Genomic DNA, 12,509 nt, shown 5'->3' on the forward strand with positions numbered 1-12,509 from the left:
ATATTACTGCGTTACACAGATATTTATAACTACTATTATAGCAGATATATTACACTGATATTTACAATCAAAAATACATGATTGAGACTTATATTATTACATTGAATTCTGTGAAGTACATGCCCAGATAAATAATCCCTTACAGAAGAGGGATGTCCATACTCCACTCGTATTGCACGAGGGAGAGGAAATTTTTGAAATTTTAAACAAATAAGCACGTTAGTCCCACAAATACTTGTGAGGGCAGCAACCCACCACTCCGACCAAGGCCGAAGTGGCGTAAAGACTTTTAACATTAAACATAAGAAGAGGTATATAAATTATAACACTCCATGTCACAGTTTTTATCATTTCATATGAATTATGAATATGATATCCCTCTTTAACATAACCAAACCGAAGAACCATTGAGGATTTTCTTTCATTGTAGGATAAAAATCCGTAGAGGTCAACACCACTTTTTTTCATTTTACTTTTTGCATTGAAAGTTAAGGTGAATCATAGATAACTTGTTTAATTTTATAACAAGGACAGCTGTCTTAGAGTGAAATAATCATTTACCAACCAAATTCAAAGAGAGACAACATCAACAACATTTTTTTTTTAATTTTGACCTGGGGTTTGGTGGAGGAGCAAGCATGATAGCCATGTCAAAAAGGCAAGCCAATTTACCTTCCGCAGGTGACACGTGTCCACTTAAACACCTAACATTTTCAGGATTACGAAATCTGTCAAGAGTCTGTCCTATCTTATTGAAATCTGTCAAGACTCTGTCCTACCTAAATAAGAGTTTAGGCTTATATCAGGTAATTCATCGTTTATTCCCCAGGTTGGCCTTTTCTTTGTTGTCTAAGTGTTATTAATACAACTGTATGTACGGCCACTGAGGCCTTGACCTAGGCTATAAGCAAATGTCCATCTGCCAAAACGTGTTCCTTAATACTTCAACATGATACCAAAGAAACCCCCTCCATCAAATTTGGGATGATACTTTTGACCCTTCATATCTAATTTTAGAACCTTCTGTTAGTAAACGTATCCAATGAGAAGATCACATGCGTTCTGGAAAAGAGAGCAGAGCATGCAAGTACAAGTTAATATCTGATATTAAAGTTAAAATCTATTATTTATAGAAATAAATTGTAACTTACCCGACTTCCTAATTTTAAGATAAGCGCATCCTCTCAAGTCTGTCTCCAATATTAGGAATTGTGCCACTAGAAGAACAAATAAAAAAGGATCTATGTTGGCCTAGTAATCCAAAGGTAAAAATATTTACGTGGAACAGTCCAAAAGATGCACAGATGATGTGGCGTGCCCATCATCTGTGAATAAAAAGAAACTTAGTACATGCCATGCCAGGGATACTTAACCCCCCTTTGTATAACATAAGCTTGATAGTTTTTTCCTTTTTAACTGGTGATGGGAATGCCTGCACCTGGTGTGTGATCAAGAGATGTGAAACTCCAAATGCACATAACATTAGATTTGTGCAAACCCGTTCAAATCACAAATAAAATAAGAAAAGCTCTTTTATAGAACCTTTTAGAACACAAATCCCACAATAATTCTAATGGACATCATAAGCACAATATATTTCAGGCTTTAGAAAATAGAAATAGTGCCACCCCTCCAGTATTTTCTCAGCTAATTTTTCAATTTTCTTTTCCATAAATGTTTAGCACACAACATTGAGTCTTTGAAAACCACTAGAGTTTCTTGGTTGTTTTCACTCACAATTAAAATTAGACCAGAAACTGCCACTAGAGAAGGCGCTTTTTACTTTTTAAACCACAGCCAACCTGGGCAGCCAGGACATAAGTTCCAGAAATCTGCTCTACATTCTAGTACATAGAAGCTTTCTTCAGCTAAAAATCTCTCAATCCTATGAGTTAACCCGCTATGGGGCTTCCAAGGAGTTTCTCAAATACTGCTGTACATTTGTACTGGTTCCAAAGGTAGAAAGGCAGCCAACACATGAGAAACGCAGATTTGGAGGAACGCCCAAGTGAAAATAAATAGGCATATCCTACTATCCGCAAAACAGGTTGGCGTATTTGTTACATTACGGCAGCATGGGGTCACCTGATGATGCAAGCATCTGCACCTCTGTTTCCTCAGCTGTCCGTTTATTAGTATTATCTATTGCCGATTCACCTGCACATATTACCAAGTTAATCAGTTAAATATCAAAGAAATTCAGTAATTGTAAAGGAATAATCTATGACTTAAATACAGAGAAAGGAAGAAGATGATTAAGTCAGATCCAATACTGAATATAGAACCAATTGATGGTTGTTTCGCTGACAAACTTCTTTTGAGATCTGCAAGTATTAGAATGGTTCAAGAAACAGGTTAGATTTTTCCCCCTATAAAAAAGAAGCAGAAGACATCAGGAGAAGCAATTCAAAATTTATACAACAATATTAGTATCCTTCATGACAAACAAATCACCCTCACATGCTTAAATCACAACGAGCCTGTGCTAAATTTCAACAACCAACATCATTTCTAATTTTATCTTGTCAATGATTAATCTACCATGCGACTACATTCCACCAAAATCTGAGTGTTTATAGCTGATTCCATGTCAATAGACTGATTCCAAATCCATTCCATAATCACACTAAAATTCAGGCTGAACAGAATGTATTTGGTTCTGATTTGGATTCCCCTAATGCAAGTTCTCAACCCTTGTTTTCTATTATAGATCATGCTGCAGCTATCCTGTGGTTTTCAGCATCAAACCTGTTATCCTGCAGAGGCTTTCGCCAAAGTCTATGAATTAAGCCTTCATATGGAGTGAGCTCTCATCCTATCCTAGCAACCCATTGCATAAGCTTTGCTTTCCAAAATTTAGATAAACTATAGTTGGATTGGTCCCATGTCCTAGAATCACTTGGGGCTAGGCCATAATGGTCCAATCTAAGTTCTTAATAACCCTTGCCAAGCCATCTAGAAAGCCGCTAAAATTTGGAAAGGTTCTCAGATTTACCACACACACTAAGAATCTTTTTAATAATAGAGCATGATATGCTATTCCTGCTTAATAAGGATCATATTCACTTCTACAAAATTACATAACAGCATATAATCCAAACAAAATCTGGAATTGTCCACTGAATTCTTAATTTAAGGTAAATATCTCAGTTTGGAAACAACATCACCACATTGGCTTCAATATTGAAACTATATATATATTTTTTATCAATTGACCTTCACAATTCCAACCTAAACCCCATTTCCAGTCACCCAAATGGACAATACCATTTCATGTGTAGTAATTTCCCCGCATCTGTATCTTAAAAATGAGAACAAAACAACGAAACAGCACATAAACATGCATAAAACCAGCATAGTTTCACAGAACTAGGATTACACACTTGCTGATAAATAGATAAAAGAATTGAAAAGAAATATATCAATATACAGACTAATAGATTCCATACCCAAGGAACGTAGCCCTTTGACAGCATCAAAATTCTTGTATGTATAGCCAACAAAACTTAAATCTTTGGGAGTCAAGAGCATCTGCATGAAAGGGGAAGAAAGCAATATATGTTATCCTAATTTTAAGAATAATAGCTGCCTTAAACTGGTAGAATTTGCAGCAATAGCAGAAAGAATAAGGGCTGTAAGATTAACCATAGCATAAGAATGAAAAAATTGCCACAAGGAAAATATTCTTGCTGGTCTCTCTTAATTTTAAAAAGGAACAAGAAGCACAAATACAATGCCATATTGCACCTGGAAAACTCAGTCCTTAAAAAGCAAACGCTGGCGCAGCAATCACCCATTTCTTATCAATTCCGTAACACTAAATGCATAAATGGAATGATTGCTGTTTACTGAAGATGGAGATGTAAATTCCACATAAGAGTAACAAACTAACAAGTCATTGCATTACATGAGTTTATGAACAGCAGGAATCATTACAAACCTTTCGTGAGGGTCCTGAACTAGTTCTTCCAGATGCTGGAGGATCCAACTGTAGGAGAGAACAGAATACCAATTCAAGAAAAGGGAACTTTGTAGAGGCACCATAACGAACACAAGTACAGTGAAGGAAGCAACTGAAACACAATGATGAAACAAACAAAAATAGCCAAACAAGGTGTAGCTTTAATGAACATCATTTGCTCAATTTATGCAGAGTACTTCCAGAGAGAATTGAACTGAGAATCCAATGATCATATTTTCACTCTATGCTAAAGGGAAAGACTCGTGCACAAATTATGAATCAACATCAACAATAAAATTGTAGAAATGACATGGAGGATAAAATTTCCTAATAAAATAAGGAGGTCTTGGAATATTATATATGACCAATAGATCTTCAAACCAAAATTTTAAAATTAATTTGGAAAGCCAAAGTAGAATTTTTTTTTATAATATGCAGAAAATGTAAATTGGTGTGATCATAGTCTGCTGGTGATCAGAAATCAGTGTAACCAACAAGTGATACATAAATACATAAAAGTTGAGAAATTCGTTCATTGCTTTTATCACGCATGATACAAACTTATTGAAATATAAGATCCCATTTTGGACAACATCTGCTTCAGTTTTTGACCAGTATTCAACTTCTGCTCATGCTATTTCATATTAAAGTAGTTAATGCCGGTAATCTATGGATACATGAGATCAAAATAGCATTTAAAAGATCTTGCACCTTTAGGGGCCTCTTTGTATGCCCACTAAAAAAAATAAATAAATAAAAGTATGTCAAATAACAAAGTGCATCTGGCACTGGCCAGAAATTGAAATAGTTGTTAGACACAACAAGAATAGTGAAAGTGAAGAAAAATTACTTCATCAAACTTCATAAAGTTCTGGGTATCTAGCTCTCCGTTGATTTCTGGTTTGAATGCTGCCTCCATTTCATAGAGTTTATCCCAGGCAACATCCTTGAACCAAGGATGAGCCTGATGCAACAGGAGTTTGGCATTTGTAAGGAAAAAAGATAGTTGACAGAGACAATAAAATTTCAAAACCTTAAAACCTTACTTTAATTTGGTGTGCCCCTCCCGTGCCTAGCCTGTGTTCAACATCACATAGCAACCTACAGATCAGATCCTTTGCTTCAGGTGACAACTTCGAATCATCTGGAAATTTAAGGTGATTTCTCCAATGCACAATCTGGCATAAATTTTTTTTCAGGAAAAAATGGATCACCCATATTATTTTGTCAAATGAAGTAAAAGAGAACGTGAACAGAAAAGAAAGAACATAAAAATAAAAGAATGAACAACAAGCAAGGCATTTCTTACAGAAAATTCGATAGTGCAAAGGCTCTGTTGTAGTTGCTCCAGAAATTTCTAGATTACTCACTATTAATAAATAGAAAAGTGACCTAAAAATATGAAATGCCAGGGGAACTCTATCAAATTTATACCACGTTACTGGCCAACAAAAGTTTACAAGCTCAAATTTGAACCATGAAGGCAACTGCAAGTTTTCTCATATTTAAGAACTCAAGAAATATATAGTAGCCAATAGCCCAATACATTTTCAGTTTCACCATAATTGAAGTCCTGTTTTGAGAAGCCTTCACTAATTTGGTCTCTTCATAACTACCATTTTGCTTGCTTTTGTTAATATGGCTCAGGAACTAGAAGGTCACAAGTTCATCAACCGATAAAACAAAACTTCATGATAAAAAAGGGGAAAAAAATGAAGCTGGGAATAAAACTTGTTCCTACTTTGTTCTTGTTTTTCATTTGCAATTAAACTTTCTTGTTGGAATCCAAAAAAAAGAAGGTTTCAATATTTCGGATTACCTGAAATAGACTGATATTTTGAACCCATGACAAATGTTATTGATGAAAATGAAATGAACAAATAAGCAAAGGAGAAGAAGAAAGAGAGAGAAAAAAGATTCCAGAGATATGTCGGAGTTCAGATGAAGATACCCATAGAAGCATAAGATGTATTACCTTTCTGCATGTTGTTATTGGGTCATCTGCATAAAACGGAGGATATCCAACAAGCATTTCATACATTATTGCTCCTAGTGACCACCTGGATAAAATTCCAATGAAAAAGAAATATCAACACTATCTTAGATACAAAATGAAATCTGCACAGAAGATTTTGTATATTTGTGAAAAAAAAAAAATCAAAATAACCACAATTAATGCCCATAAAATTTCCATGAGATAAGCATAAGTTTGAGTTCGCAATTCGCAGAAAAAGGTCAAAGACAAACTCTAAAAATGAAGAAGCTACCGACAACAGGAGGTATGAAAGAAGATAAAAGAATACATGATCAGAACTCCGAGAACCTATAAGAATTGAAATGTAAAACAGAAACTAACCAGTCACATTCCATGCCATATCCTTTCTTTAGTAACACCTCAGGAGCAATGTAGTCAGGTGTTCCCACGGTCGAAAATGCCTTCAAATCAAATGATACAAACCAACAGCTATTATTTTGAAACAACAACAACAACAACAACACACTACTAATAACTATAATAAGAACTTTGACATCCATACAACTCTAGTTCATACCATAAATGAAGCGCAATGGTAACAAATATGACCATCAAACAGCTTATAGCATCAATGAAGAGAAAATAAGTTTATAACTAGTCTCTGAGAGTTGGAGTTCCAGTTTTAACAAACACATAGTTATTTGTCAATCCCTGCATAAAGGAATGGAGATTAAGTAGAAATCTAAATAACATATCTGTGCAAGTTGCTTACCAGTTTCCTCCTGTTCATCTGCCAATGCTGAAGCTGTTCATGGGGGCTTTTCCAACTACTCTTATTATCCGTGTCAGGAAAGCATCCATCAATATCCATTGGTTCCGCCATATTTTCATCATCAATGGTTTTATGTTCATGAATTGCATATAAGGTTGAACAGTCAAGAGGCTTGCAAAGGCCAAAATCTGATAACTTCATATGACCATTTTTGTCCAGAAGAAGGTTGTCAGGTTTAATATCTCTGAAAAGGAAGTGAATGTACACTAATGAGACAGAAAAAATACCTAATTAATGATAAAGTCCAGTGCTAATCACAACAGTATCAAGATTCAGAAAATAATTTGAGAACACAAGTACAACAGCCCGAATATGAACCTGTGAATGTAGTTATGTTTGTGGATAGACTCAATAGCCAGGACACTTTGGGCAATGTAAAACCTAGCCACATTTTCAGTTAAGGTGTCCTCCCTCATCAACAAAGTCATCATATCGCCACCAGGTAGGTATTCCATAATCAAATATAGGTACTCAGTATCCTGGAATGAGTAGTAGAGCTTCACTATGCAATGACTCGCAACCTCAGCCAGTAAGTTCCTCTCAGCTCTTACATGTTCTACCTACAAAGCAGAAAGGCATCTTATCCGCAATAATAAACCAGCACAAACTGCAAATGCAAATGACACTACAGTAATAATGTGTGAACAGTTAGTCCACTCCCATGCAAACCACCCATTCTTCTTTATATAATTTTTATTTGAAATTCTTATCAAAATAACTGAAAAAGAATAAAAAAGAACATATTAAAGATACAACATATAAAGGTTTTCAACACTCTTTAGACATAAAGAAGGTGATAATGATGCTGGCAATTTCACATCTAAATCCTTGCTACTGGTAGTATGTCAATGACTTGAATCCTGTCAAAATCCCTTGTACCAGAGAGAGGAGGTGATCCGAGACAAAACATAATCAAGTAACCTAATAACAATTTCTCTTAATCATTATCCCCATATTGATTCAGTTTTCAACTTATAACAATTGGTACCCACCAATGAGGCTTCTACTGAAGATGCATAACTACAAAATATCAGTGCTTCAGCTCCCTATAAACTTTTTCCATGTCAATACAAATCCTTATATGCATGTCTATAAAATGTATACACCATAACCAACAATTATATGGTCTCCCACTAAAGCCAAAAAAACTAACTGAGCAGCCCATTTCTAATCCTTAGTTTCTAAAATTAGAATTAGATATACAACTTTAACTTTGCGATGCAAACACCTGTAACAGCACAATTAGGAAACCCTGAAGATCCTTTATTATTTTAAGATTTATAACTATGAATTATATGAAGGGCATTATGTTTCATCTCACCTGTCCTCTCTTAACCATTTCAGATTTCTTCAATTTCTTCATGGCATAGATGTTTCCAGATTTCTTCTCCCGACACAATCGAACCTGAAGTTTGAGGAAACATTAGCAAGAATGTTTCTCCAGATTGCCAATGCATGATTGAGATAAAATATATTAGAAACAAAAGAGTTAAAATTGCTTTCAAAAGAAAAAAAAATGAAAATCATATAACCACTGAGAATGATCAACTTCTAATGAATTGCAAGTATATTGAATAAATTTTCTAACCTCACCAAAGGCTCCCCTCCCAATAATAGTCAAAAGCTCAAAATCATCAACACAAATCTTGTGCCTCTTAAGCCTCATAAATTCTGTCTCTTTTCTTTCCAAATCTTTGATGAGGTTGATCTGTTCCTCCATAGGCACATCCGAAGAAGCTAACTTTCTTTCTAACACCCATCGTCTGCAATGGAGACAAATTATGTTAGATCTCCTGAAACAGAACTTTTGGATCAAAGGTTTGCATCACAAAAAAGGAATTTTAAACAAGAAAAATCATTTTGAAGAAAGTAAATATCATCGCAAGAAAAACATAAACTAAATGTTTAATCACAATTCAAAAGCCTAAAGCATCCGGATGCCATCTTCTATCTCATCAAAGCTTCAAGATCAATTGCAGACACAGTTTATGCAATTTAGATGATAAATGCAAAATTTGAAATAATTGAATAAAGTTTATGTCACCAGAAATAATTTAATAAAGTTTATGTTACCAATCACAGAGATCAGCACCCGTACATAGTTTTATGGTAAAAAAGTTATCTGCTATTAGCCTATTACATAAGAAATCCCAGTGAAGTCTGAATGGTTCCAGGGTAACAGATGCAACCAGAAACCAACGCTGAATGATAATAGACAAAATCAAGAGCAGAACTCTAACCTGGGAGACACATACAAAAATTTACACATAGCACAAAATCCCACGGTAGTGATTCCAAACTAATAAACCAATATACATGTCATTTCATAGATTGTGATGTTCTCAATCTACTCGACAACACTCACAGATTGCAAGACTTCAATCGTGCTGTAACTCAGCTACTCTCTTGGTTGAATGCATAACTAGACTAGCAGCGATCCATATCATAATAGATTGCAAGACTTTCAGTGTGCTGTAACTCAGCTAATGCCCTGTTTAGATCTTGTTATCAACATCCTAGAGATAATTTTTAGCCTAACGATCTGCGAACTCCACAAACAAAGAAAATTTTCTAATAGATTATCTTTACTTCTTCCCTTATTAAATTGAGAAATAATCACACAGAGATCAAACAACTACTCCAAACAAAGAAAAATAAACGTTCCATAAGTGTTAATTACAAAAAATGCCTTCAGAATCTAGCAGATTTAATAACAATGTAACCACTGTCAACCTCACATCTTAAGCTACGTTAAATCTTCCACAAATTTTTTTTTATAAAAAAAATCCAAGCTTAGCCTAGTAGCTTAATAAGCAGCTTAATAACTTTAGCATCCTCAGTTCAATTAGCTATTTCGATTACCTCTCCTTGCGCTCTTGAATGTTCTTCATCTGAGCTCTGTAGTGATTTTCTATGAACTGTTTGGCTGCTGCAACTTTCTCCATCGTCAGCTTCGAGCCAAGCACTTCCTCTTCCTCAGCTTCCTCCATTTTAACTCTCTCTTTTCTCTTTCTCCGAGTCTATTAACTCAGAATCTATTTATATGCCAATCACTCCTTTAAAATTATTTTTCTCATCCCAAGTGTTCTTATTAATTGCAACGACCAGGAGACGATGCCAGACCCAGACCACCTCACATGTACTATATTCATTTTTGTTCCCTACTTTCACGCCGCACACTACACTCACTTTTCCACCACTTGTCTCACGCCACGTATGCGTTCACCCAGCCGAGTTGGCGCTCACGTATTTCCGGGCGTAGACGATCTGAGCTGTCTGTTTTAGTTTAACGATTGTTGTCAGCGGATGCGAGTGATGGGCTCACGCGCTCTAACTCGGCCGTGGTGGGTGAAAAACAAGTTGTCACTGTCGAGCCATGAATGATAGTACAACACAATTTAGTACACGTGGGGCCCGCGTGTTGGATTTGATTGGTGTGTGCTGGGCACTCGCCTGGGATACGATGTGGATTTATTTAATTCTTTGGTCAGTGATTGGGTGTCACTGCTTAAAGTGTGGGCTATATATATCTCCTCTCTCTGACCCTCACTCCCCAGCATTTGCTGGGTCCATTCCATTCATAATTCTCAGTTTCTCACCAACATCTCAGTTGTGTAACATACTTACCATCTGTAGACTATAATTTAATTTCAATTAATATTGAGCTATAATATTAGGGGTCTTTATACATATATTACATGGTGCTTTGACTTGAACCGTAAACGAATTTTTGGGAATGTGAAACAAGAGACCGTCAAGTAAATAAGAAAAAAAAAATAATATTAGAAGATTATTAATCGCGCACAAGTAGTTTAATTATTATGATTTTTGTAAAGGTTATGAGATTTAATTTAATGTAGGTCCTATTTGATATTAAGATGTTGTAAAAAATTATAATTATGAAATAAAAATTAATAGTATATAGTAATATGATTTTAATAAAAAAAATTAAAGTATTATAGTTTTTTTAATCTTGTAAGTGGTGGATCGAATTAATTTAACTTCTAAACATAATAACTAGTGTTCATACAAAATTTAGCATTGTATCTTTTTAATTATAACTAACTAAATCAATAGATATTTGGCCTAATGAGCAAGTACTTACTTTAAAACCTAATAAAAACAATGACGAGAGTTTAATTTTCTTTCAATCTAGACCGTACTTTATTAGTGTAATTAACCATTGACCGTTAATCCATTATGGTGACTTGCGCCTCACATGTGCCTCATTTTTTTTAATTAATCAATTAATTTTTTTGAGAAATCATATTCTTTTATTTAATTACATGAAGTACCCTTTCTTTGTTTTTGGTTTTGGGTTATAAATAAGAAATTTGTAGTACCCTCTAGCTAATTCCAGCTGTTTATGGACATCCAACAAGTCTTCAGAGACCAGAGCTGCATATTTTATAGATTATAGTCTGCGTCGTACCGACTGACGTGCCACTCGCCGATTGGTCACAGGAAAACACAGAAAAAGGTTTTATTCATCTACCTGTGGTCACACTGACAAAAACGTAGAGCCGCACGCATTATACATTTGTTTTTATAAAAGATATTTTAAAGGAGCAGGCAGTTTGGCATGAGGCTGTCGAAACAGCTGTTAGATTTGGTGTATTTGATAGATCAATTGCAAAACGACAAAATGTAATGCATAAAATAATCTTAAAAACGATGAACACGTGGAACCAACGGTTGGGGCCTTGAGGTAGATCCAGCAAATTTAGTGAAACAGAACAAAACTACAGAGCTGTCTTAAAACGACAGCCTTTTATTATATGATTTATTTAGAACAAAAAAAAAAATATTGCCTCGAACAAATTCTTGAGTTTGGTCAAGATTTAAACATATATATATATGCAATTCGAACAAAATTTGAGTTGTGGAAAACAGGAAATGGTTAAGGTGACCCACAAGATTGCAAATAAACTTTTGTATAAATTAAGGAGTATTAATATAAGGAATAAACTAATAAGGGGAAAAAAAATAATTACTTGTAATATGGCAGTTATGGATGTGTAATTTAAAATGATAATTAATCGCTGGGCTTTGGGTGTGTGGACTCGAATAAATAATTGAGTACGGGTAGATTTTTTTAATATATTCTTCCAAATTAATGAAGATATAATTTTAAAATGTGATTTAGTAGCATTGATTTAGGTGAATCCTAATAAAGTTTTAATTACGCATATTTGTATTCAAAGTAATTAAATAATATAATTGGGTTGGCAAGGCACTGCTGCAATTCCAGGTAATATGAGTTGACACTTTTTTTTTTTTACACGCTATACTAAATAAGTTGTAAGCTGACCGAGTTCAAATTATTGGATATCCTTCTGATTTTTAAATCAATGGATTCGAGCAATGTCAACCGATTTTATGTGGACTTTGTGTTACAATTTAATCGAATATGTTACTTTACGGTAGTGTAAAGGAGATAAGTGTTATATTTTTAAATTGGAGAGGTTAAATATTGCAACTCATTTGAACTTAGGTGCAAATGTCTCTTATATTTGAGGGGGAAATTTATAAGTTTTTCGTATTGGTTAATTAACATGTAATATTTTGAAAAAATATTTAAAAAAAAATACTTAGAGTATCACCAAAAGACTCTTCAAATAAGATTTTATTAATTATTTGAAGAGTCACCTCAATATTTAAGTCCCTCTTCAATTTATATTTTATTAATTTTAATTGGAGAAAAAGAGAGAAGTGCTTTAATTGTTATTGATTTTTTCTTT

General features: G+C 34.3%; 1 protein-coding gene across 1 annotated transcript; it reads right to left on the reverse strand.

The window, feature by feature from the left end:
• Positions 1–1,563: 1,563 nt before the first annotated feature.
• LOC18055756 (serine/threonine-protein kinase tricorner) lies at positions 1,564–9,866 on the reverse strand. Its single transcript, XM_006452990.2, has 13 exons — positions 9,631–9,866; positions 8,357–8,531; positions 8,090–8,173; positions 7,087–7,328; positions 6,709–6,952; positions 6,318–6,397; positions 5,937–6,021; positions 5,008–5,139; positions 4,812–4,925; positions 3,941–3,988; positions 3,450–3,531; positions 2,274–2,324; positions 1,564–2,157 (listed from the first exon to the last, which is right to left on the reverse strand). The coding sequence occupies exons 1-13, from the start codon at positions 9,756–9,758 to the stop codon at positions 2,066–2,068; spliced, it is 1,557 nt and encodes a 518-aa protein (XP_006453053.1). The 5' UTR covers positions 9,759–9,866; the 3' UTR covers positions 1,564–2,065.
• Between the last annotated feature and the right edge of the window lie 2,643 nt (positions 9,867–12,509).

Source organism: Citrus clementina, unplaced genomic scaffold (assembly GCF_000493195.1).
Source record: "Citrus clementina cultivar Clemenules unplaced genomic scaffold, Citrus_clementina_v1.0 scaffold_1, whole genome shotgun sequence".
NCBI lineage: Eukaryota > Viridiplantae > Streptophyta > Magnoliopsida > Sapindales > Rutaceae > Citrus > Citrus x clementina.